Source organism: Dendrobates tinctorius, unplaced genomic scaffold (genome assembly GCF_039654945.1).
Source record: "Dendrobates tinctorius isolate UK_male_01 unplaced genomic scaffold, ASM3965494v1 ptg000008l, whole genome shotgun sequence".
Classification (NCBI taxonomy): Eukaryota; Metazoa; Chordata; class Amphibia; order Anura; family Dendrobatidae; genus Dendrobates; species Dendrobates tinctorius.
The window spans coordinates 42,493,963-42,517,657 of NW_027361676.1; the positions used below are offsets into that span (position 1 = coordinate 42,493,963).

A 23,695-nucleotide genomic window follows, 5' to 3' on the forward strand; every position below is an offset into this window, starting at 1 on the left:
ACATGCGATTATGCTGAAGCGCAGATGCCACGGCTGGTGCCCTCCTGGAGAAGGTTTTTTTTTAAATTTTAGTATGTATATATAATATTTATTATGTTAACTAGGGGGCAGCACACTGATGGATCAGTGACCTGTAGGCAGTCTTCATTATGAATAGCTAATCAGAGCATGAAGACCCCCCACAGGCCACCCCGGGGCACGAGCGTATCATTAACTCAAAACTGAAAATAAAGATTAAACAACAACCACAAGACGGATTTCATCAACCAAAGTATCATTTTAATCATTATAATGGCGTCGATCTGACTCTGTGTGTAGGTTACTGTGTGCAATCCTGCTGACAGGTTCCCTTTAACTCAGCTGCCTGACTAATCCAAATTTCTCCTTGCTACTCCTCCACAAATCCCTTCATTGGCTTCCAATTCCCCAATGTATCCAGTTCAAAGTACTAACATTGACGTACAAAACCGTCCATAATCAGTCTCCACCATATATCTCCAAACTAATCTCCTGATATCTTCTAACACATAAACTCTGGTCCTCCCAAGACCTCCTCTCCTCTGCACTCATACGTTCCTCAACCAATCACCTCCAAGACTTCTCCCAAGTATCCCCAATCCTGTGGAATTCTGTGCCAACATGTCTAATTATCTGCCACATTCAGAACTTTCAGACGGAACTTGAAAACCCATCTCTTCAAGAAAGCTTACAGCCTGAAATGACCCCCGCCACCTCACCACCACCGCTGCTTCCCCCTAACCTATTGTCTCCTCCATTATCCTGTAGTCTGTAAAGGGCCTTTTACACATAGCGATATTGCTAAAGCGTCACCGATTTTGTGACGCAACAGCGATCTCGCTACATGTGACACTCACCTCCAACTGCCCCCCCCCCCCCCCCCGCTGGCTATCGCTGATCGCGCGAGATCGTCCTGGTACATTTCTCGGCGCCGACGAGCGAGCCATGGACACGGGAGGAAGACGATCATCACCGCTGCATCTGGCAGGTGAGTAATGACCGCCGAGCATCGCTGCGTCGCTGGTGAGATCTGCCTGTTTGGCAGCTCATTAGCGACCATTTAGCGATGCACCAGTGATCCTGACCGGGTCATATCGTGGTCGGGATTGCTGGTGCATCGCTAAATGTAACGGGACCTTAATTATTATTAATATTAATAATATAATTGATTGCAAGATCTGATGGGGAGAAACTGGTATGGTCACATTTCTTCAACTAGTCACCTCGACTCTGTCCCTTTTAATTATGTTTTCCTCTAACATGCCGCAGCGTGTCAGTGAAAAGCCACGTTTGTAATGCAGGAGCTGATTTCTGATTCATGCTGGTTGTGATTTGGGCACCAGGAATCAGGTGATGGTTCCCTTTAATGACAAGCTAAGGAATGTACCCTGGTGTTGCAGAATACTGTAGCGCTTTCTTCATCAAATTCTCCCCAATTTCAATGGCTGTCCCATCAGTCAAGGTAACGCTAGCTGATTTAAAAGGAAACGTATCTGGATTTGGTGCTCCCCCAGCAAGTGATATGATTGATGGTGGTGACTTCATTAATAAATCAGCTGCAAAGAAAGAAGTAGAAAAAAAAACATAAATTAAATAAAAAAACAGAATGTCTTCAGTTCTGAAATTGCAAAAGCTGGCTATACTAACAGATTTGCTCACCAGGATACAAGATATTGCTTTGGTGGGCCCGGGATCTAACATAGTAAGGGGTTTAGACTCCCTGTAAAAGATCCACTAGGGTCAACCTCTTATGGTTAGATGCACATATGACCTATGATACTACTGCACATATTTCTATGTCGGTAATGACAGAAGTTATAATGTTTTAATGATTTAAAAGTGGACATGCAAGTCTTCTGTGTAGATAAAGGGTGGGTTTCATAAATGTCTATTCGTATCACGCACAATACAAAGTAACTGCAGTTTTTCACAGCCCTTTAAGGTTTGCTAGAGAGCAAGATCTGCTTTGCTTTTATCAAGATGGGTAGTTTACGGTGGCTGAGTTTTCTGACATTGGGTAAACCCTAAGTCTTTATATTTATGGTGCATGGGCCGGGCAATCAGACTAGGCCATCCCTGTACACAGCATGCTGTATCCGTTGTAATATGACAGGGACATGACATCTGTAACGTATAGGCCTATCCAACATAAAAAATACTGGATGGTAATAAGAAAACAGTAGATTCATGGGTCTAAGTAAAGTGGACAACAAAATATGGCTGCATTATGGTCATCTAAAGCTGGCCAAACATTCCAGTAAAGAAGCCATATATGTGCCATAAACCTAAGCGTCAGAGTTATGGGAGGTAGCGCAACTCTCCTCGAAGAGTAAAAAAGCCGGCCCTATTAGAAGTAGATTTCCTATTACCCTATGACCGAGCCTTTAACAATGTTTGTAACAGATCTAAGGATAGTTAGCCAAAAGGAGAAGACAATTATCTGCAGACAAAGTACTTTCTCTAATCATTGCAAGGCAGCACACAGGGTGGCTGGCTTAGAAGTCTTTGGAGAAGACTCTGGTTTACTAGGTTTGTTAAAACTGTCAGACTTTGACTCATAGGAAAGCTGCCTCCAATGGATGGCAATTAATAGCTTCCTCCTGTAGATCTACTATGGGAACCATTTTGAAAGGGAGCCTCCCAAATTTATGAAATGTAATTTCATTTTTTTATGATGGTAATAAGGGACTACCATTTGGTCCATGCACAAAACATTGACAGAAGTCAGATAAATAAAGGCCATCTGTGGTCATATGCTAGTTACAGTTGTGCTCAAAAGTTTACATACCCCAGCAGAATTTTTGCTTTCTTGGCCTTTTCTCAGAGAATATAAATGATAACACCAAAGGTTTTTCTCCACTCATGGTTAGAGGTTGGGTGAAGCCATTTATTGTCAAACTACTGTGTTTTCTCTTTTGAAATCATAATGACAACCCGAAACATCCAAATGACCCTAATCAAAAGTTCACATACACTGGTGATTTTGGCCTGATAACATGCACAGAAGTTGACACAAATGGGTTTGAATGGCTACTAAAGGGAACATCCTCACCTGTGACAAATGCCAGGGATGCAAAGAAAAATCCACAAATAACTTCAGCTGAAATACTGGACTCTCTGAAAACGAGCGGTGTGTCTGTTTCAAGATGCACAATAAGGAGGAATTTGAAGAAAAGTGGGCTTCTTGGTCGAGTCGCCAAATGACCCTGATCAAAAGTTCACATACCCCATTTGTTCCTTGTTCCCATACCCCATTTCTTGATACCGTGTGTTGCCCCCTCTAACATCAAAGGCAGTTTGAAGTCTTTTGTGGTAGTTGTGGATGAGGTTCTTTATTTTCTCAGATGGTAAAGCTGCCCACTCTTCTTAGCAAAAAGCCTCCAGTTCCTGTAAATTCCTGGGCTGTCTAGCATGAACTGCGCGCTTGAGATCTCCCCAGAGTGGCTCAATGATACTGAGATCAGGAGACTGAGATGGCCACTCCAGAACCTTCACTTTGTTCTATTGTAGCCAATGACAGGTTGGCTTGGCCTTGTGTGTTTTGGATTGTTGTCATGTTGGAACGTTCAAGAAAGTCCCAAGCGCATCATCCGGGCTGATGATTGCATATTTGCTGGTTAGTGTTAGAATTGTTGCAATGATTGTGACACCCCACTGTCAGACCAGTTCATTTGGAATTTATCAGAACTGCAAGATGGCAAAATGGCCCTATCAGTAAGATTTTTATAGTAATCGTAATCATGATCTTGGAAATCCTTTTTATAGCATATAACCAAATGAAAGGGAAATTCAATTTTAGAAGACATCTTGGCTACATTGCTGGGTTGCGATAATTTTACGTATACGTGCAATAGTCATGTGATGACTAGCTTAAATGAGGTACCGTATTTGCATTCATCTTACTGCAACAGAACTAGTGATTCATGCCAATTCTTGCCAATTAAAGTTCTGAATAAGGTTGGGACATTTTTTTTAATGAAGGTAAACATATACAGTTGTGCTCAAATGTTTACATACCTCTTACCTTTGACTCTGCAAAAACTCTTACTGTTTCTCTTATTCATTCTCGTCTCGACTATTGTAACTCTCTTCTAATCGGTCTCCCTCTTACCAAACTCTCCCCTCTCCAATCTGTCTTGAATGTTGCAGCCAGGATCATATTCCTCACCAATCGTTACACCGATGCCTCTACCTTGTGCCAGTCATTACACTGGCTACCCATCCACTCCAGAATTCAGTATAAACTTATTACCCTCACTCACAAAGCCCTCCATGGCTCAGCACCACCCTACATCTCCTCCCTTGTTTCAGTATACCACCCTACCCGCGCCCTCCGTTCTGCTGATGACCTGAGGTTAGCATCCTCAATAGTCAGAACCTCCCACTCCCGTCTCCAAGACTTTACACGTGCCGCGCCAATTCTTTGGAATGCACTTCCCAGGTCAATACGATTAGTCCCCAATCCCCACAATTTTAAGCGTGTCCTGAAAACGCATTTATTCAGACTGGCCTATCGCCTCAACACATTAACCTAATCTATCCCTGTGTGGCAGAGCCAAAAGTCTTACCATAACCAGGTTCCCCGCATCATTCTCCCACATGCTTTATGCATCCATTAGCCCTCTGTGTCCGTACTGTCACACACCTAACATTATGGCTGGTCCATACAATCAGGGCAACTGTTACCACCCACCTTTCGTGTCTACCTCTTTCCTCATAGACTGTAAGCTTGCGAGCAGGGCCCTCTTTCCTCTTGGTATTTGCTATAATCTACTGTATGTGATTATTGTTATGCTGTAATGTCTATTGTCTGTACAAATCCCCTCTGAAATGTAAAGTGCTGCGGAATATGTCGGCGCTATAAAAATAAAATTTATTATTATTATTATTATTATTTACATACCCCAGCATAATTTTTGCTTTCTTGGCCTTTTTTCAAAGAAAACTTTTTCTCAACTCATGTTTATTTAGGGACACAGCCTCTTTGATGATCAATAGAAGGGCATTATTCTGTCACTACGTGAGGGTATTATTTATTCTCTTACATAACGTATTATTAACAATATTGGTCTTGCAGTAAATCTTGGTCAGGCAGGGTAATATTTGTAATTCAGGCCCCCACTTAGGCAAGAGGGAGTCATGCCCTACGGGCCAGAGTGCATTCAAATGCATGTACAGAATTTCAGTACCAGACCGGCCTTGATAACTGATGTCAGACAAAGAAATATCAAGCCAATGCAATCATCCATGACTATGTTCTATTTATTTCAAAAGATAAGCCACAACTCAACACTACTAGCACCTCTTCCCTTGGCAGAAACAAATGAGTTAAGCACAGCAAAATTTAACCTGTTAACACCTCCCGACAAGAGATTTCAGAGGGCCATTGGACAGAATTAGAATCTAATATGACCTTAGGGCAGTTTCACACGTCCTGATAATTCCGGTACCGGAAAAACCGGTACCGGAGCTGTCCGTGTGCATACGTATGCCATCCGTTTGACATCTGTGTGCTATCCGTATGTCCGTGTTTTTGAAAAATTATATTCAATGTTAACCCTTTGACTTTTAAAAACGCATGCGGACAGCATCCGTGTGCGGTACGTGTTTACATGGACCCATTGACTTGTATGGGTCCATGTGATCCGTGCTGTTGCACAAAAACGGACATGTCAGCGTGTTTTGCACACGGACACACCGTCCGTGAAAACACGCTGACATCTGCATAGACACATTCATTCGAATGTGTCTACGTGTGTCAGTGTCTCCGGTACGTGAGAAAACTGTCACCACACGTACTGGAGACACTGACGTGCGAAACTGCCCTTAGACACCAAAGTCGGTGTTAAGAGCCTTTTACATGTGGTGATTTTTGTCAGGACATGTAAATGTGCCCAGTGATTGAATTATGAACAATAATTTACTCCTTTGACACCTATCGCATCCTTATTATGATGATAAACTAATAATTTGTCAGCAGCACACTACCTCTTGTAAACGGGATGTGCTGAAGACATCATTGTAAACTTTATGCTAAGGAGCACTTTAAAAAAAAAAAAAAAGCCCAACAACTTCTAAAAAATATTCACATACAGTCATGGTCGAAAGTGTTGGCACTCTTGAAATAGTTCCAGAAAAATGAAGTATTTCTCCCAGAAAATTATTGCAATTACACGTTTTTTATGCACGTTTATTCCCTTTGTATGCATTGGAACAACACAAAAAAAACAGAAACAAAGGCAAATTGGACATAATTTTACACAAAATCTCAATAATGGGCCAGACAAAATTGTTGGCACCCTCAACTTAATATTTGGCTGCACATCCCATGGAATAAATAACTGCAATCAATCGCTTCCTATAACCATCATCAAGCTTCTTACACTTCTCTGCTGGAATTTTGGACCACTCTTCTTTTGCAATCTGCTCCAGGTCTCTAATATTTGAAGCATGTCTTCTCCCATCAGCAATTTTAACGTCTTTTCACAGGTGTTCAGTGGGATTTAGATGCTGGCCACTTCAGAACTCTCCAGCGCTTTGTTTCCATCCATTTCTGTGTGCTTTTTGAAGTACGTTTGGGGTCTTTGTCTTACTGGAAGACCCATAACCTAGGACGCAAACCCATCTTTTTGACACTGAGCACTACATTGGAACCCAAAATCCGTTGGTAATCTTCAGATTTCAAGATGCCTTGCACACAGTCAAGGCACCCAGTGCCACAGGCAAAAAAACAAAACCAAAACAACTTTAAACCTCCACCACATTTGACTGTATGTACTATGTTCTGTTCTTTGTAGGTCTCATTCCGTGTTTAGTAACTAGTAGAATGATGTGGTTTACAAAAAAGCTGTATTTTGGTCTCATCTGTCCACAAGACGATTTCACAGGATTTTGGCCTACTCACATACATTTTGGCAAACTGCAGTCAAACTTCTTTACGTCTGTGTGTCAACAGTGGGGTCCTCCTGGGTGTCCTGCTATAGTGTTTGATTTAATTCATAAGTCGACGGATATACACTGGAACTTGATTGGGGCTGCTTATCCACGATCCGGACTATCCTGCATTGCAAACTTTCATCAATTATTCTTTGCCGTCCACATCCAGGAAGATTAGCTACAGTGCCATGGGTTGTAAACTTCTTGATTATGTTGTGCACCACGGATAAAGGGACATCAAGATCTCTGGTGAAAGACTTGAAATCTTGAGATTGATGATATTTTTCAATAAGTTAGATTCTCAAGTCCTAAAACAGTTCTCTTCTCTTACTGTTTTCCATGCTTAGAGTGGCACACACAGTGCAAATATTGAATCAACATACTCCTTTTTATCTGGTTTCAGGTGTGATTTTCATATTGCCCACACCTGTTACTTGCTACAGGTGAGTTTGAACAAGCATTGCATGCTTCAAACAAAGTTATTTACCCACAATTTTGGAAAGGTGCCAACAATTTTATGGGACCCATTTTGGGGCTTTAGGTGAAATTATGTCCAATTTGCCCTTTTTCTCTGTTTTTTTGTGTTGTTTCAATACACACAAATAAAATAAACATGTGTATAACAAAACCTGTGTGATTGCAATCAATTTCTGGGAGAAATACTTCATTTTCTGGAATAATTTCAAGGGTGCCACCACTTTCGGGCCATGACTGTAACCCCCCGTGAACTGTATTTCCTAAATTTTAATTGACTTTTGCTTAGTGATAAAGAAATAATGGCATTTGTTTTAAAGTTTTAATCTTACAATGTTTCTTATCACTTATTTAAAAATGTTTTATATGTAAAATATAAAGTAAAATGCAAATTGTACAGAGTCTAAATCCTTTTAAAATGGGCACAGCACTTAAAATTAATTCTGCCATTAAATAACCAACTGTCATTTTTCAGAGCAGAAGTCTTTAATCTCATAGCCACAAATAATCTTTATGTTCATACTGTAAAAGTGTAACACAGTGTGTGCGAGCTGGTGTGTCATAAGGTTAATATGTGCCTATGTGTAAATCAGGTTATGAGCACAATGCATTTCTCCGGAGCGGATCAATTGGCATTTATTCTTACACTGCAGTCCTATGTGACAAGGAGGGCAAATTGATGTCTGTTTCATAAATTAACCTGTCAGCTTTTATGACATGTATTCTCTGGCCTGGAAGATGGTGATCAGTTTTACTACAGCCCTTTTTCAATTCGAGATGTTATATTAAAGGGGTTGTCCATGCATACAATTTTGAAGACCTATCCTAGGGATGGGTCATTTATCCAAGATCGCTGGGGGTTCCACACTCGGGAACCCCACCGATCAGCTGTATTTTGCTTTGGCAATGGCCGAAACTAAACACTGACGGCAGCTGACAGCGCAACTCTGCACACTTTTTTTTTGCGACTGCTGCCTGTTACTGCTGACCAGTGAAAATTACAGGATAGTCCGTAGAAATGGACACTTTTTTGCCCTTTCCATAAAAAAACTGAAGGCTGAGCAAACTTCTACAGATTTGACTGTAACTGACGTTACTTTAAAGTTTACTGTTGATGCAGCCAATGTCTTCACATCAGAACTACAGTATGGGCTGTAGACATGTATCACTTCTAACCAGAATGAGTTATAATATTTTTCCAATGTTTCCGTATAAAATATTGTCTGTCCGTGATTTTTTGCTCATTTATACAGAAAAAAATGAAATGTAAAATTGGCAACCCTGGTTAGTCTCCAAAGTCTACAGTATTAGCTTATTATGTTGTGGAATGGATTTTTTCCCCCAGAATTCAGTGTGTGTTGTTTTGACCGACCAGTTTCCAGATCTGCAGCGCTGCGTCTCTCAGTGCATGATATGGCTGTAGATCTGATAGAATTCTCATACAAAGAACCAATTTACATGTCTTTTACATTAATTTCAGACAAATCACTGAAATGTGACCCCCCCAAAGATTCTATAGTTATATTGCTTGACACATCACGTAAATAAATAATTAATTTAGGCACATAAAGCCTTTTATTTTAATCTTATATGTATACTTACTCATTGCTCTTATGGGTGAGGGTTGCCTGGCCGCACTCACAGCTGTCAAAAAACGTGCGTAATTCATATCTGTGTACAAGGAAAGAAAATGGGAAAAAAGAATGAATGACTTCAGTTTTCATTGTGCTTGTGACGGTTTAACGAGCTGTGAAAATAAATGTAATAAAATGGGAACTCCCAAAGAGGATGTTAGCCCAATTTCATTTTAGACAGATATAGCTCACGTTCAGCTATCAGAGCAAAGCTACACACAGCAGCCTAAACCTCTACCCTACCCTAGCATTAGATCACAACACATTTTAAGGGGAATCTGTCAATAGGATCAACCCTCTAAAGTCATCTATACCGGCATGTAGGTCATGGAGATGGGCGAACCCGAACAGTAAAGTTCTGCGTCCTACTCCAGTCCTGTCTCCAGTGTTCCTACTCCAGTCATTCCTTCTTGCTCCAGTTTTCTGTCTCACTTCATTCCGGCCTCCTGGTTCCAGTCTTGTTCTGTCATTCTTTACTCCAGTCTCAGTCTTACTCCGGTCCATCCTGAGCCGCCCCTCTCGGTACCGGCTACCATGGTACTCGAATCCCTGGGCCTGCTCCTAACGGTCCCTGTATAGGGGTCAGTTCCACCTGGCAGCTCGCCCGGGGTCCCTCAGTGTCACGGTCCAGAGGGTCCACTCCCGGAGTTTCCTGCTCCAGACCACCCACGCTAACAATTGCTGATAATTTGAATTTCCAGAAACAATAGGAAGAGTCTAAAATATCCCCTGTTGAAAATGTGAAAATTACTACGTTTATAATTCGTTTTAATACAGATTGTGAAATGAAAAATAAAAAAATTGCCCCAAATTTGTAAAAAATAGACACTTATACAGTGGCATGCAAAAGTTTAGGCACTCCTGGTCAAAATTACTGTTATTGTGAACAGTTAAGCAAGTTGAAGATAAAATAATCTCTAAAAGGCCTAAAGTTAAAGATGACACATTTGTTTTGTATTTTAGGCTAAAAAGTAATACACATTGTAATTTTTTAACATTTTAAAAATTACAAAAAGAAAAATGGTCCGATGCTAAAGTTTGGGCACCTTTGGAGATTTGTGTGCTCAGATAACTTTGACCAAGGTTTCAGACCTTAATTAGCCTGTAAGGGATATGGCTTGTTCACCCTCAATGTTAGGAAAGGCCAGCTGATGCAGATTCCACAGGTTTAGAAACACATAGCCTCCTCTAACCTTGTGCGAAAAAACAGCCACCATGGGTTCTTTTAAGCAGCTGCCTAGCACTCTGAAAATGAAAATGGTGGAGGCCCCACAAAGCAGGAGAAGGCTATAAGAAGATAGCAAAGCGTTTTCAAGTTGTCCTTTCCTCAGTTCAATATGTAATTCAGAAATAGCAGTCTACAGGAACAGTGGAGGTCAAGATAAGGTCTGGAAGGCCAAGCAAAATTTCAGAGAGAGCTGCTTGTAGGATTGCTAGAAAGGCATATCAGAACCCCCACTTGACTGCAAAAGACCTTCAGAAAGATTTAGCAGATTCTGGAGTTGTGGTAATTGTTCTACTGTTCAGAGACACCTTATCAAATATGGCCTTCATGGAAGAGTCATCAGAAGAAATCCTCTCCTGCACCCTCACCATAAAATTTAGCACCAGAGGTATGCAAAAGAACATCTAAACAAGCCCAATGCATTTTAGAAACAAGTCCTGTGAATCGTTGAAGTTAAAATAAAACTCTTTGGTCGCAATGATCAAAGGTATGTGCAGAGAAAAAATTGCATAGAATTTCAGGAAAAGAACATCTCTCCAACCATTAAGCATGGGGATGGATCAATCATGCTTTGGAGTTGTGTTGCAGACAATGGCACAGGGAACATTTCACAGGTAGAGGGAAGAATGGAGTCAATGAAATTTCAACAAATTCTTGATGCAAACATAACACCATGTGTAAAAAAGCTGAATTTGAAAACAGGATGGCTTCTACAAATGGATAATGATCACACACATCAAAATCCACAATAGACTACCTCAAAAGGCGATAGCTAGAGGTTTTTCAATGGCCCTCACAGTCCCCCGATTCGACCATCATTGAAAATCTGTGGCTAGTTCTCAAAATGGCAGTGCATGCAAGATGACTCAGGAATCTCACAGAAATGGAAGAATTTTCCAAGGAAGAATGGATGAAAATCCATCAAACAAGAATTGAAAAACTCTTGGCTGGCTACTAAAAGCGTTTACAAGCTGTGATATTTTAAAAGGGAGTGCTACTAGGTACTAACTATGCAGGGTGCCCAAACTTTTGCATTGGCCTATTTTCCTTATTGTAATTTTTAAAATGTAAAAAATGACAATATATAATTTTTTTGGCCTAAAATACAGAGAAAATGTGTCATCTTTAACTTTAGCCCTTTTAGAGATCATTCCATCTTCAACTTGCTTAACTGGTCACAATAACAGTACCGTAATTTTGATCAGGGGTGCCTAGACTTTTAAATGCCACTGTATCATAAAACCTGATTTAAACATTAGGTCATGATCTGCTGATGCAGCTGTACTCGGGGGCCAAATTTCAGGATGATCCTAAAATGTGCTCTAATCTTTTCAGCTGAATTTAAAGGGAATCTGTCACCTCATTTTTTGCCTATGAGATGTGGCCACCGCCATCAGGGGTTTATCTACAGCATTCTGTAATGCTGTAGATAAGCCCCCGATGTAACCTGAAAGATAAGAAAAACGAGTTACATTATACTCACCCGGGGGCGTGGTCCGGTCCAATGGGTGTCGCGGTCTGGTGCCTCCCATCTTCTAGCGATGACGTCCTCCTTCTTACTTCTCCCTCGGCTCCTGCGCAGGCGTACATTATCTGCCCTGTTGAGGGCAGAGTAAAGTACTGCAGTGCGCAGGCGCCGGACCTCTCTGACCTTTCCCGGCTCCTGCGCACTGCAGTACTCTGCTCTGCCCTCAATGGGGCAGATAAAGAACGCCTGGGCAGGAGCCGCGTCAGAAGTAAGAAGGAGGAAGTCATCGCTAGAAGATGGGAGGCGCCAGAACGGACCGTGACACCCATTGGACTGGACCGCCCCCCCGGGGTGAGTATAATCTAACTAGTTTTTCTTATCGTTTAGGTTACATCGGGGGCTTATCTACAGCATTACAGAATGCTGTAGATAAGCCCCTGATGGTGGTGGCCGCATCTCATAGGCCAAAAATGAGGTGACAGATTCCCTTTAATGTGACTTTCTCTTACCTTCTGAATACACGTGTCCAACTGTGCAATGTTTCAGTACTTTTTGCAAAACTTGCTGTTCTCTAACATGGAGCTTAATGGCAAAATTTACAACAGATGTTTGATCCATAAATCGGCCAATAAATTTCAGGCTTCAATTAGAATTGATATTTATACAGTCCTCCTCATCGCGCTGTTCACATTTTGACATCATGAGACCAAGACGACACCTAACAATTGATGAACAGTACCTCGCCATTGCCAGGCATTGAGCAGGATGTTCTCAGAGGGAAGTGACCACTGAGCAGAGTGTCATCAGCAGATTGCAATAGAGATACAGAGAGACTGAAAGAGTCACAGAAAGGCAGAGAAGTGGTGGTCCTTTGGCCACATCCAACCCTGATAACTGCTTCATTGTGAAGAATGCCCTTCAGAACCGGATGATGACAACTCCAGGCACATTTCAAGGAGGTGAGAGGCACCCAAGTGTAACGTCAAAACATGCAAAACAGTTTACATCAGCGTGGTCTGCATGCTAGGTTAGGGCACCTCACCACACCAGTAGGGCCAGGTAGCATCTATGTTGGACGAGGGACCAGTGGGCCTCAGTGCTGTTCACTGATGGAAGTTAATTCACACTGAGCAGAAATGATGGCCGCCAACCATGTTGGAGATGTTACGGAGAGTGCTATGCATCAGTCACTGTTGTCACCAGATGAGATTTGGTGGTGGTGTTAGTGTGGGCAGGTGTGTCTAGTCCACACAGAACTGCCCTACACTTAGTGAATGGTACAGTGACAAGTACCCACTACTTGAATATTAATCCAGTCATTGTGCCTCTACATGAACACAGGCCTAATTTCATCGTTATAGATGACAATTTTCCCGCTCATCGAGGTCGCATCATTAGGGAACGGCTGCTGGAGACTGGGGGACCTCGAATTGAGTGGCCTGCATTTTCTCCAGCCCTGAATTCCATAGAAAACCTATGGGATCAGCTGAGCTACCATGTAGAGGCTCGTAACTCTGTACCCCAGAACCTCAATGACCTGAGGGCCAACTGTCAAGAAGAGTGGGATGCCATGCCTCAGCAGACATTAACTACAATGATGAACAGCTGAAGTCGATGTCAAGCTTTGGGGTATACCCACCACTGTTGTTGGCTTTTGCTTCAATAAACTGTTTGAGATGAGGGAATCACCATTGCATGCTTATACTTAAAGGGCACCTGTCACCCCCTCCAGCCGTTTTTAAGTTAAAGAGCCACCTTGTGCAGCCCTAATGCTGCATTCTGTCAAGGTGGCTCTTTTACTTAGGCTCTGTTCCACCGCCGAAATAATTGTTTATAAAGTTGTTCCCAAACACCTGAAATTTGTCAGGTGGGCTGGACTTTCCTCCTCTGCCAGACGCCTGTCATCCATCCTTCCTTTCGGACCTGGCGCCGCCTCCTTAGTTTGCTTTTGAAAGTCTGGCACCTGCGCTCTACTCTTTTTATGGGGCATGTGCAGTTATCGCTGCCCGATGTGCCCGTGCTGCTAGATCACATCAGGGCCTTTGATATCGCGCGGCCCTGAGTTCCCGCCCCGCAGTTGTTTATGAGTTATTCACACTGCGGGGCTGGGATCCTCGGGCATGCGCAGTGGTTATCAGCGGCGCTCCGCCTCCGGGAATCACTCCGCCTCCCCTTCTTACATTGCATCGTCAGCACTGCACTCGTCTGCTCCTCTATTATTCACATGGCATCGCATCCTCCTCTCTCAAAGATCCTAAAGCTGAACGCTGGTGTGTGGGTCTGCCTGTGTTTGTTCTTTCTTACTATGGCAATGCTGTGGGTGATGATTGAATGGCATGTAGTGCCAGGTGGCAATGTTGGGGGTGATGATTGCACAGCACTATAGTGCCAGGTGGCTATGCTGGGGGTGATGATTATACCGCACTATAGTGCCTGGCAGCAATGCTGGGGGTGATGATTATACCACACTATAGTGCAAGGCGGCAATGCTGGGGGTGATGATTATACCGCACTATACTGCCAGGCGGCAATGCTGGGGGTGATGATTATACCGCACTATACTGCCAGGCGGCAATGCTGGGGGTGATAATTATACCGCACTATAGTGCCAGGCGGCAATGCTGGGGGTGATGATTATACCGCACTATACTGCCAGGCGGCAATGCTGGGGGTGATAATTATACCGCACTATACTGCCAGGCGGCAATGCTGGGGGTGATAATTATACCGCACTATACTGCCAGGCGGCAATGCTGGGGGTGATAATTATACCGCACTATACTGCCAGGCGGCAATGCTGGGGGTGATGATTATACCGCACTATACTGCCAGGCGGCAATGCTGGGAGTGATAATTATACCGCACTATACTGCCAGGCGGCAATGCTGGGGGTGATGATTATACCGCACTATACTGCCAGGCGGCAATGCTGGGGGTGATAATTATACCGCACTATACTGCCAGGCGGCAATGCTGGGGGTGATGATTATACCGCACTATACTGCCAGGCGGCAATGCTGGGGGTGATAATTATACCGCACTATACTGCCAGGCGGCAATGCTGGGGGTGATGATTATACCGCACTATACTGCCAGGCGGCAATGCTGGGAGTGATAATTATACCGCACTATACTGCCAGGCGGCAATGCTGGGGGTGATAATTATACCGCACTATACTGCCAGGCGGCAATGCTGGGGGTGATAATTATACCGCACTATACTGCCAGGCGGCAATGCTGGGGGTGATAATTATACCGCACTATACTGCCAGGCGGCAATGCTGGGGGTGATAATTATACCGCACTATACTGCCAGGCGGCAATGCTGGGGGTGATAATTATACCGCACTATACTGCCAGGCGGCAATGCTGGGGGTGATGATTATACCGCACTATACTGCCAGGCGGCAATGCTGGGGGTGATAATTATACCGCACTATAGTGCCAGGCGGCAATGCTGGGGGTGATGATTATAACGCACTATACTGCCAGGCGGCAATGCTGGGGGTGATAATTATACCGCACTATACTGCCAGGCGGCAATGCTGGGGGTGATGATTATACCGCACTATACTGCCAGGCGGCAATGCTGGGGGTGATAATTATACCGCACTATACTGCCAGGCGGCAATGCTGGGGGTGATGATTATACCGCACTATACTGCCAGGCGGCAATGCTGGGGGTGATAATTATACCGCACTATACTGCCAGGCGGCAATGCTGGGGGTGATAATTATACCGCACTATAGTGCCAGGTGGCAATGTTGGGGGTGATGATTGCACGGCACTATAGTGACAGGCGGCTATGCTGGGGGTGATGATTATACCGCACGATACTGCCAGGCGGCAATGCTGGGGGTGATAATTATACCGCACTATACTGCCAGGCGGCAATGCTGGGGGTGATAATTATACCGCACTATAGAGCCAGGCGGCAATGCTGGGGGTGATGATTATACCGGACTATAGTGCCAGGTGGCAATGTTGGGGGTGATGATTGCACGGCACTATAGGTGACAGGCGGCTATGCTGGGGGTGATGATTATACCGCACGATACTGCCAGGCGGCAATGCTGGGGGTGATAATTATACAGCACTATAGAGCCAGGCGGCAATGCTGGGGGTGATGATTATACCGGACTATAGTGCCAGGTTGCAATGTTGGGGGTGATGATTGCACGGCACTATAGGTGACAGGCGGCTATGCTGGGGGTGATGATTATACCGCACGATACTGCCAGGCGGCAATGCTGGGGGTGATAATTATACAGCACTATAGAGCCAGGCGGCAATGCTGGGGGTGATGATTATACCGGACTATAGTCCAGCCCACCTGACAAATTTCAGGTATTTGGGAGCAACTTTATAAACGATTGTTTCAGCGGTGGAACAGAGCCTAAGTCCTCTTTCACACTTCCGTTGTCGGTGGTCAGCTGAAATCCGCCAAAGGTGAAAAAAAAACTGATCCGTCGCCGTTCAGTGATGTACGGATGACAGCGGACCACGGATCCGTGGAAGGTGGAAAGTGGCGTCATTTAAAGTGACTGCGGCTTTCATCATTGCGATATTGCGGGCTTCAATCCATCGCCGCGATATCGCGGGCTTCCATGAGATCTTCCATGTTAGAGAAAGAGAGAGAGAATCTCCCGGAACGGCATTTATGGGTTAAAATGCTTCCCGGAGTTAAGATTCCGGAGTTGCAGGGTCCGTCTCATCCGCCCGGGAGCCGCTAAAATCTTGGCGGATCCGTAAAAAAACGGGTGGGACGGACGACCGTCAGTCAAGATCCGCCAATAATGTAAGTCTATGGGGGAAAAAACGGATCCGCCCTTTTTTGGGCGGATCCGTTTTTTTAAAAAAAATTGGCGGATTTTGACTGACGGCAAAAAACGGAAGTGTGAAAGAGGCCTAAGTAAAAGAGCCACCTTGACAGAATGCAGCATTAGTGCTGCACAAGGTGGCTCTTTTACTTAAAAACGCCTGGGGGGGGTGACAGGTTCCCTTTAAATACCCGACTTTCAGGATAAAATATCACTGTAGCGTGAACTTTTTACATTTTTCCAGAAATTTCACCCTAAAGCCAAACATCCTACCTTTTCGTGAGTAGTGTATGTGGGGTCACTGGCGGCCACGGATTCGGAAAGAAGGAAGCTATGGAAACATTTGGGGACAATAGGCTTGTCCTTGTATTTGGGATATACACTAAACAGATAACCTGCGCAATGTAATACTGTCCCATTGGTTTTATATTATTGTGCCGGTGATGTGAGGGCTGGGCTACAGGGGGGGGATTTTTCAGATTGCCTTACAATGGACCTTGACAAGTTGGTGGAGGAGCCACACACCATTGGCAGCTGTAATGGGGCATGACGGCCTGTAGGGGCACAGCTGTGGCCCTACTCTTTATGTATGACCGCTCCTCCCGGTTTTAGATGGGAATTTACCATTAGTGCACCTGGCTCCACGTGCGCCTCCAGTCCTATGTATAACATATATATATATATATATATATATATATATCTCTCACTGGGGACAGTATACAGGACCTCTGCTTTCTACCTTGCACCCAGTGCCCCCTGCTGGCATGTACTCGCCCACGTTTACAGCAGAGTACCTACACGTCTCCCACCTGCGCCATAGGACTAGACAGCTGCACTATAGAGGAGCTATACAGCTAATGACACAAATACCTGCCGCCTCCTCTCCGTCTTATGGAGACTCCAGCCAGGCATGCTCAATCCAACCCCGAGCATGAATGCACCTAATACTAGTTCCGTCGGAGCAGCTCACAAGCCTTACATCGTCAAGCAGCAGAGCGCTCCTATGTCGCCATCTACTGGTCATTATTTGCATTACAAGTGACCACCTTTTTTGCTGAGTGTTTCATTTCTCTACCGAGTAACCAGCTCAGAGCATAAATCTGCAAATGTTTAATGCACAGGTCATGTAAAGGTCGCAGCTGTTCACTCATCTTTGGGATTTGACACCTGGGCTGGGGGATCTCTTGAGGTCAGACACTGTTGCTTCTCTTTAGGGCCCTTTCACACGTCCATGTCACCAGTACCTGTGACAGTACCGTCACACGTACCGTCACACGTACCGTCACACGTAGAACCATTCAAGTGAATGGGTCTGTGCACGTCAGTTTTCACATAACCATCAAGGGGAATGTGTCTATAGACGCACTGTATGACATTATATTTTCTATAATCTGTATGAGACCCATACGGCCGATTTCACAAGTCTGTTTTTTTCCGGTACTGGAAATGACTGTTCATGTGTGTAATACTTGCGGCACACATGTGGCAACTGTGTGACGCATCAGTACCACACGGACGGGCGCCAGGGAAGGAGCGTTACAGTAAGCGCTGTTCACCGGCGCCGGGTGCTGAACACGGCTCTCTTCATTCTCCCCCGCTCTGCCGGCGATCAGCGGGAGCAGTGGCGAATGATGAGAGTTGCATTCAAGTGAACACAATGGCAGCAGGTGGTGGACTATTACTTCCATCAGCCTACCCCTGCTGCCACTAATAACAGTGACAGGAGGAGCAGCTGATGGAAAGCATTCATCAGCCGCCACCTGCACTAAAAATAAATAAATGAGAAATACGGTGTGCATTCCATTCTAGTTTGTATAACCAGCCAGGCAAAACTGACAGCTGTGGGCTGCAACCCTCAGCTGTCATCTTCAGCTAGGCTGGTTATCGAGAACAGAGGGTTCCCACGCTGGGGGACCAGCTTATTTATTTAAATAATTTAAAAAAACAGCGTGGGGTCCCCGATTTTTGACAAACAACCTTGCTAAAGCTCACAGCTGGGGGCTGGTATTCTTAGGCTGGTAAGGGCCATTGATATAGGTCCCCCCAGGATAAAAATAGCAGCCCGCAGCTGTCGAGAAAAGGCACATCTATTAGATGAGCCAATTATGGCACTTTGCCCGGCTCTTCCCACTTGCCTGTAGCGGTGGCAAGTGTGGTTCATATTTGTGGGGTTGATGTCACCTTTGTATTGTCTGGTGACATTAAGCCCACGGATTAGTAATGTAGAAGCGTCTATAAGACAACTATCCATTACTAATAATATCGTTGTATGGTAAATAAAGACACAGCCAGAATAAAGTATTTTATTTGAAATAAAACAATACACAGTTTTCCTTTTTTTTTTAAAAAAAAAATAAACACAGTTATACTCACCCAATGCCTGTTCCACCGAAGCCCTCATTTTCCTGTAATGAAAATAAAATGCAACCATATCCCTAACCTGTTGGTCTGTCCTATGGCCTAATCCATGTCTGGGGGATAAAGTTCTCAACCTGGATGGTGCCAAGATGCGACCGTCCAGGCTGAGAACCACTGGGGAATGAGCTGCTGCGAGCGCAGCGTCAGTGACTAGCGGTGACGTCATCGAGGTTACCGCCAGGCAGTGAAGCTGCGCTTCCAGCAGGGCTGAACTGCGATGACCTCAGCACCGTGGAAAAAGTCAGTGATGAGATCACTGCAATTCAAGCTCAGTGTTTTCACAGCAGATCACAGTGAGAATTTTTAAGGTATTTTCTTTACATGATTGAATAAAATCCATATTCTTTATGAGGTTATACTTATGTGTGATTATTGAGAATTCCTATATTTATTTAACATTATTTTCATAAAAAAATGCAGGCGGCTGTAGATCATCTCAGTTGAGAGAATAGGGATGATTATGAAATTACACTCTGATCAGAATTTCATCCTATTTTACACCGATTCTCTCAGATGAGAAGATAGAGAAAAGCTTTTCTCCATCTTCTATTTTGAGTGCACAGAAATCTGACTGCACATAGATGTCATACAAGTGCAGTCCGATGTTTTCCATGGACTCATTAACTTGACTGGCCAAGCTCATCGATTTTTTTCCTCAGACAGACACTGCCCCACACTAATATTGATCTGAGTGCAATCCGATATTCTGTCGGATCAGGAGGCAAATAGTGCTCCGTCCTTTCCAAGACTCTCCGTATGGCTAAGCAGTACTGTACAGCCACATTGCTGCTATTTTTACCATTTTACCAGTATGAAAATGTAAAATTTGGGGCTAACATAATTTTGGTGGTAAAAATGTAAATTATTTTTTCTTCACTGCCCAATGATATAGGAATCTTTGACACACCTCATGGGCTCTCCCAGTGGGTCATGGCACCCTCAAACAAGTGCAGCAAAATCTGTACTGTAATATGGCGCTACTTCCCTTCTGAGCTTTGCACTATGCCTCAAAAGTAGTTTTCAACCACATATGGGTTATCGGTAAACTCAGAATTAGCAAAACAATTTTTGGGGTCCATGTTCTCCTTTTGCTCTTGTGAAAATGCAAAATTTGGAGCCAAAAAAGTTTTTTTGCTGGAAAAATGTGATTTTGTTTTTGTTTCCACGGCTTAACGTTATAAAATTCTGTGAAGCACCTGGGGGTTCAAGGTGCTTAATACATATCTAGATAAGTTCCCAAAGGGGTCTAGTTTCCAAAATGGTGTCACTTGTGGGGGGTTTCCACTGTTTAGGCACATCAGGGGCTCTCATAACGCGACATGGCATCCGCTAATTATACCAGTAAATTTTACATTCAAAAAGTCAAATGACGCTCCTTCCCTTCCAAGCCCGGCCGTTTACACAAACAGTTGTTTTCTTCCACACATTGCATATCTGCACACTCAGGAGAAATTGCACAACAAATTGTAAGAAGTAATTTCTCCTTTTACCCTTATGAAAATGCAAAATTCAAATCCAAAATGGTGTCACTTGTTGGGGGTTTCCACTGTTTAGGCACATCAGGGGCTCTCCAAATGCGACATGGCATCTGCTAATTATGCCAGCAAATTTTACATTCAAAAAGTGAAACTGGCGCACCTTCCCTTCTGAGCCCTGCAGTGTGCCCATACAGTATATTTCTCCCACACATGGTGTATCAGCATGCTCAGCATAAATTGTATGGTCCATTTTCTCCTGTTACCCTTGCGAAAGTAAAAAAAATTAGGTCTAAAGGAAAAATTTTTGTGAAAGAAAAGTAAACGTTTATTTTTTCCACATTCCAAAAATTCATGTGAAGCACCTGTAGAGTTAATAAACTTCTTGAATATGGTTTTCAGTACTTTGAGGGGTGCATTTTTTTAGAATGGTGTCACTTTTGGGTATTTTCTGTCATATAGGCCCCTCAAAGTGTGAGGTGGTCCCTAAAAAAATTGGTTTTGCAAATTTGTGTGAAAAACTGAGAAATTGCTGGTCAACTTTTAACCCGTATAACTCCCTAACAAAAAACAAATTATGTTTCAAAAATTGTGCTGATGTAAAGTAGACATGTCACGAGAACACTGAGCTTGCTAAACACTGATGGTAACGGACTTAAGCAGCACTAGTGGGTGGTCCCGAGCGGTAGTGGTAGAAACAGGACGCGGAACTGCTGAGCAGGTAGAGAGACTTGCTGATCAGGACTGTGGCAACAAGCTAGGCTGTGATGAAGTAGGGCAAAACATTGTGCTTTCTGGCCATGGAATAGACTACAGTGGAAAGAAATCGTGTGTGAAAATGCTTTACATAATGAAGGAAATGTCCATAAGACTTTGTACTCTCTGCCCCTTACCAGGTTACTGTGACACCCCAGAGTTCGTTTGTCACAGTGACATTACCTCCCTCTAATGGGTAAAGTCATGCTTGGAGGCAGAAAGGGGACCCCATGCCAGGCAGCTTAGATTTAATCACAATTTCCTGCTGCAGGTCAGAAAAGGGAGATGCCTTATAAATTTTGGCCAGCAGAGGGGGTTGGTGAGTCAGCTAGAAATCAGCTGAGGGAGTTGTCATGGAAACAAAGCAGCTGTGAGGAGAAATGATAATGACAGTTAAACATGAGGACGTGAGGTAAAGAGATCTTTCTAGAAGATCCTGTCAGATGAAGACAGGGAGATGATCGGAGGGGAGATAAAGACAGGCAGCTGATCTGTGAAGAGGGAAAGGACAAGAGCAGAGACTGAGAGACTCTAGGGAAGCTAAAATATTGTATATAGCAGACCCCTGAGTGAAGCGCTAATAAAGAGAATAGGGACATCAGAGTCTTAGGCTGACAGGAACTGTACGCCCTGATAGCCGAATCTGAAAGTACAGGGGATTGTAAGTTCCTGTGCACATTAATCACCTGAGGGCACGGCAGCGGATAAGGAGCCCGGGGCCGACGGTGAAGAGAACGGTAACCGTGGAATAGGCTAACGCTGACAGCCGTACAGGTTAGTGAAACCATCACGAATAGAGGGTCGCAGCATAGTTATATACAGCGGAGACCCACACACATAGTGCAGAAAGGAAGGTCCTAAATCCCCACCTGGCAAGGTGGATCCCCTGAATGCCTCCAGGCGAGCCGGACTCATTCCATCACCTGTATGTGGTACTCCGGACTACAACCAATTACAAGTAAAAGGTAAAGAAACTGCACCTCTCTGTGTCTTTCTCTCATTTCTCTGCACCCCAACGTTCACAGTCATTTTTACTATTTATTTAACATCTTTGCCCTGGGACTACAGCCCTACCTATGGAGGGCTACAACATCAGAGCTGCGCCCAAAATCCATCCCAGAGAAGCAACACCGCAGCGCTGGTCACCTCTGACTAGAATACCACAGGTGGCGTCACGTATTTCACCATCTAATAACTTTATTTTCATTTTTACCACATAAATACCACACAACTTTCCCCTATTTTATTACTAGACGCCTCTGGGCGCCGTGACACCGTCCCCCGTTGAAGTCGACGGGCCCGGTACCGAGTACCCCCAGGCCCCGCGGGGAGCTACATTACCTTTCTGTAAAGACTGTGTTTTAGAACTGGAATCTCCTTTATTTAATTTTAGAACCAATGGTCGTGGTCGGCCATAGGCCCTCACACTACCAACACTAACGCCCATCCAGAACCCACTCTTTCATTTAGTGTGCCGGGGCATCAAAGAAGAAGACCGGTGCCTCGTCAGCAGCTGCTGCCCTGCGCTGCCCTACAAACCAATGACACACTGATGGTAAACACGGACACACAGTGATGACACACTGATGACACGGTACCGTTTTTTCACGTATATGTTTAAACATGGACATGCGAAGGAAGTCTAACATAGCGTTTTATGTTTATAAAACCAGGTGTGAAGGAGCTGTTCCAGGATGACGCTAGTAGTAGGCTGAGGTACAGTGCTGCTGCCGGGAAAATGAAGGGGTATCTATTAGATACATGAAACCTGGAGGGACCCCTGAAAATTGTCAATAATTACAGGTAAAAACAATTAATATCCATTCAGATTTACATTAAATCAAGAATAACCTTAGTGGGAATGTAAAGGCCACATTCAATAGTAACGTGCAGAAAATAAAATACTAATAAGAATTAATAATTGATATGAATCTGAATAGTGAAAATAGCGAAGTAACATTCATTTTACTCCTAGGACCCATTTTTCTTTTGATGTGGATTACAGCCAACAGATCCGCTGACACAGATTGGAATTCACTGCCGTGCCAGCTGGCGCCATACATTTCTGCTAGCAAATCAGACGGAATAATAAAACAAGGCCTACCTTTGGCTTTGGAGATTTGTACAGATGAGTTGAACATTTTTCACGACTTGCCTAGCTGAAAATCTATTACAATTATCTCAAACAGCAACTACCAGAAGAACAAGTGCGCCCCATATTTTTGCTACGTGCCCTTTGCTCTCTTCATCCTGCTTGGTTATTTGTTAACTTGTATGTAGCGGAGAGCAAAGTTTACATATCCGGTTCTGCATTGCCATCTAGTGGTACATTATTTATTTCATCTCAAGTTCTGATCTTGGCATTGCAGGACTCAAAAAAGGAGTCGTACATTTAGTACCCAAAAAAGTGATCAGATCCAGAAAGGACAAACCTCCAGAATAAAAAAAAAACAATTTAGGAATGATTTTC

General features: G+C 43.9%; 1 protein-coding gene across 5 annotated transcripts in view; it reads right to left on the minus strand.

Annotated features, from left to right (window-relative positions):
- AADAT (aminoadipate aminotransferase) overlaps positions 1 to 23,484 on the minus strand; it is a 65,667-nt gene extending 42,183 nt beyond the window's left edge. The window contains exons 1-3 of one of the 5 annotated variants that reach the window (XR_012232551.1): positions 23,330 to 23,484; positions 9,031 to 9,099; positions 1,406 to 1,574 (exon numbers count right to left, since the gene is read on the minus strand). Coding sequence is in view for 4 of the 5 variants with exons in the window: in XM_073577320.1 (XP_073433421.1) it covers positions 1,406 to 1,574; positions 9,031 to 9,099; positions 23,330 to 23,366 (275 nt within the window). In the remaining variant the exon portion in view is untranslated. Of the gene's footprint in view, positions 1 to 1,405; positions 1,575 to 9,030; positions 9,100 to 16,849; positions 17,351 to 17,446; positions 17,574 to 23,329 lie in introns of those variants that run through there. The other 4 variants (XM_073577320.1, XM_073577327.1, XM_073577333.1 and 1 more) reach the window with 4 other exon arrangements.
- Between the last annotated feature and the right edge of the window lie 211 nt (positions 23,485 to 23,695).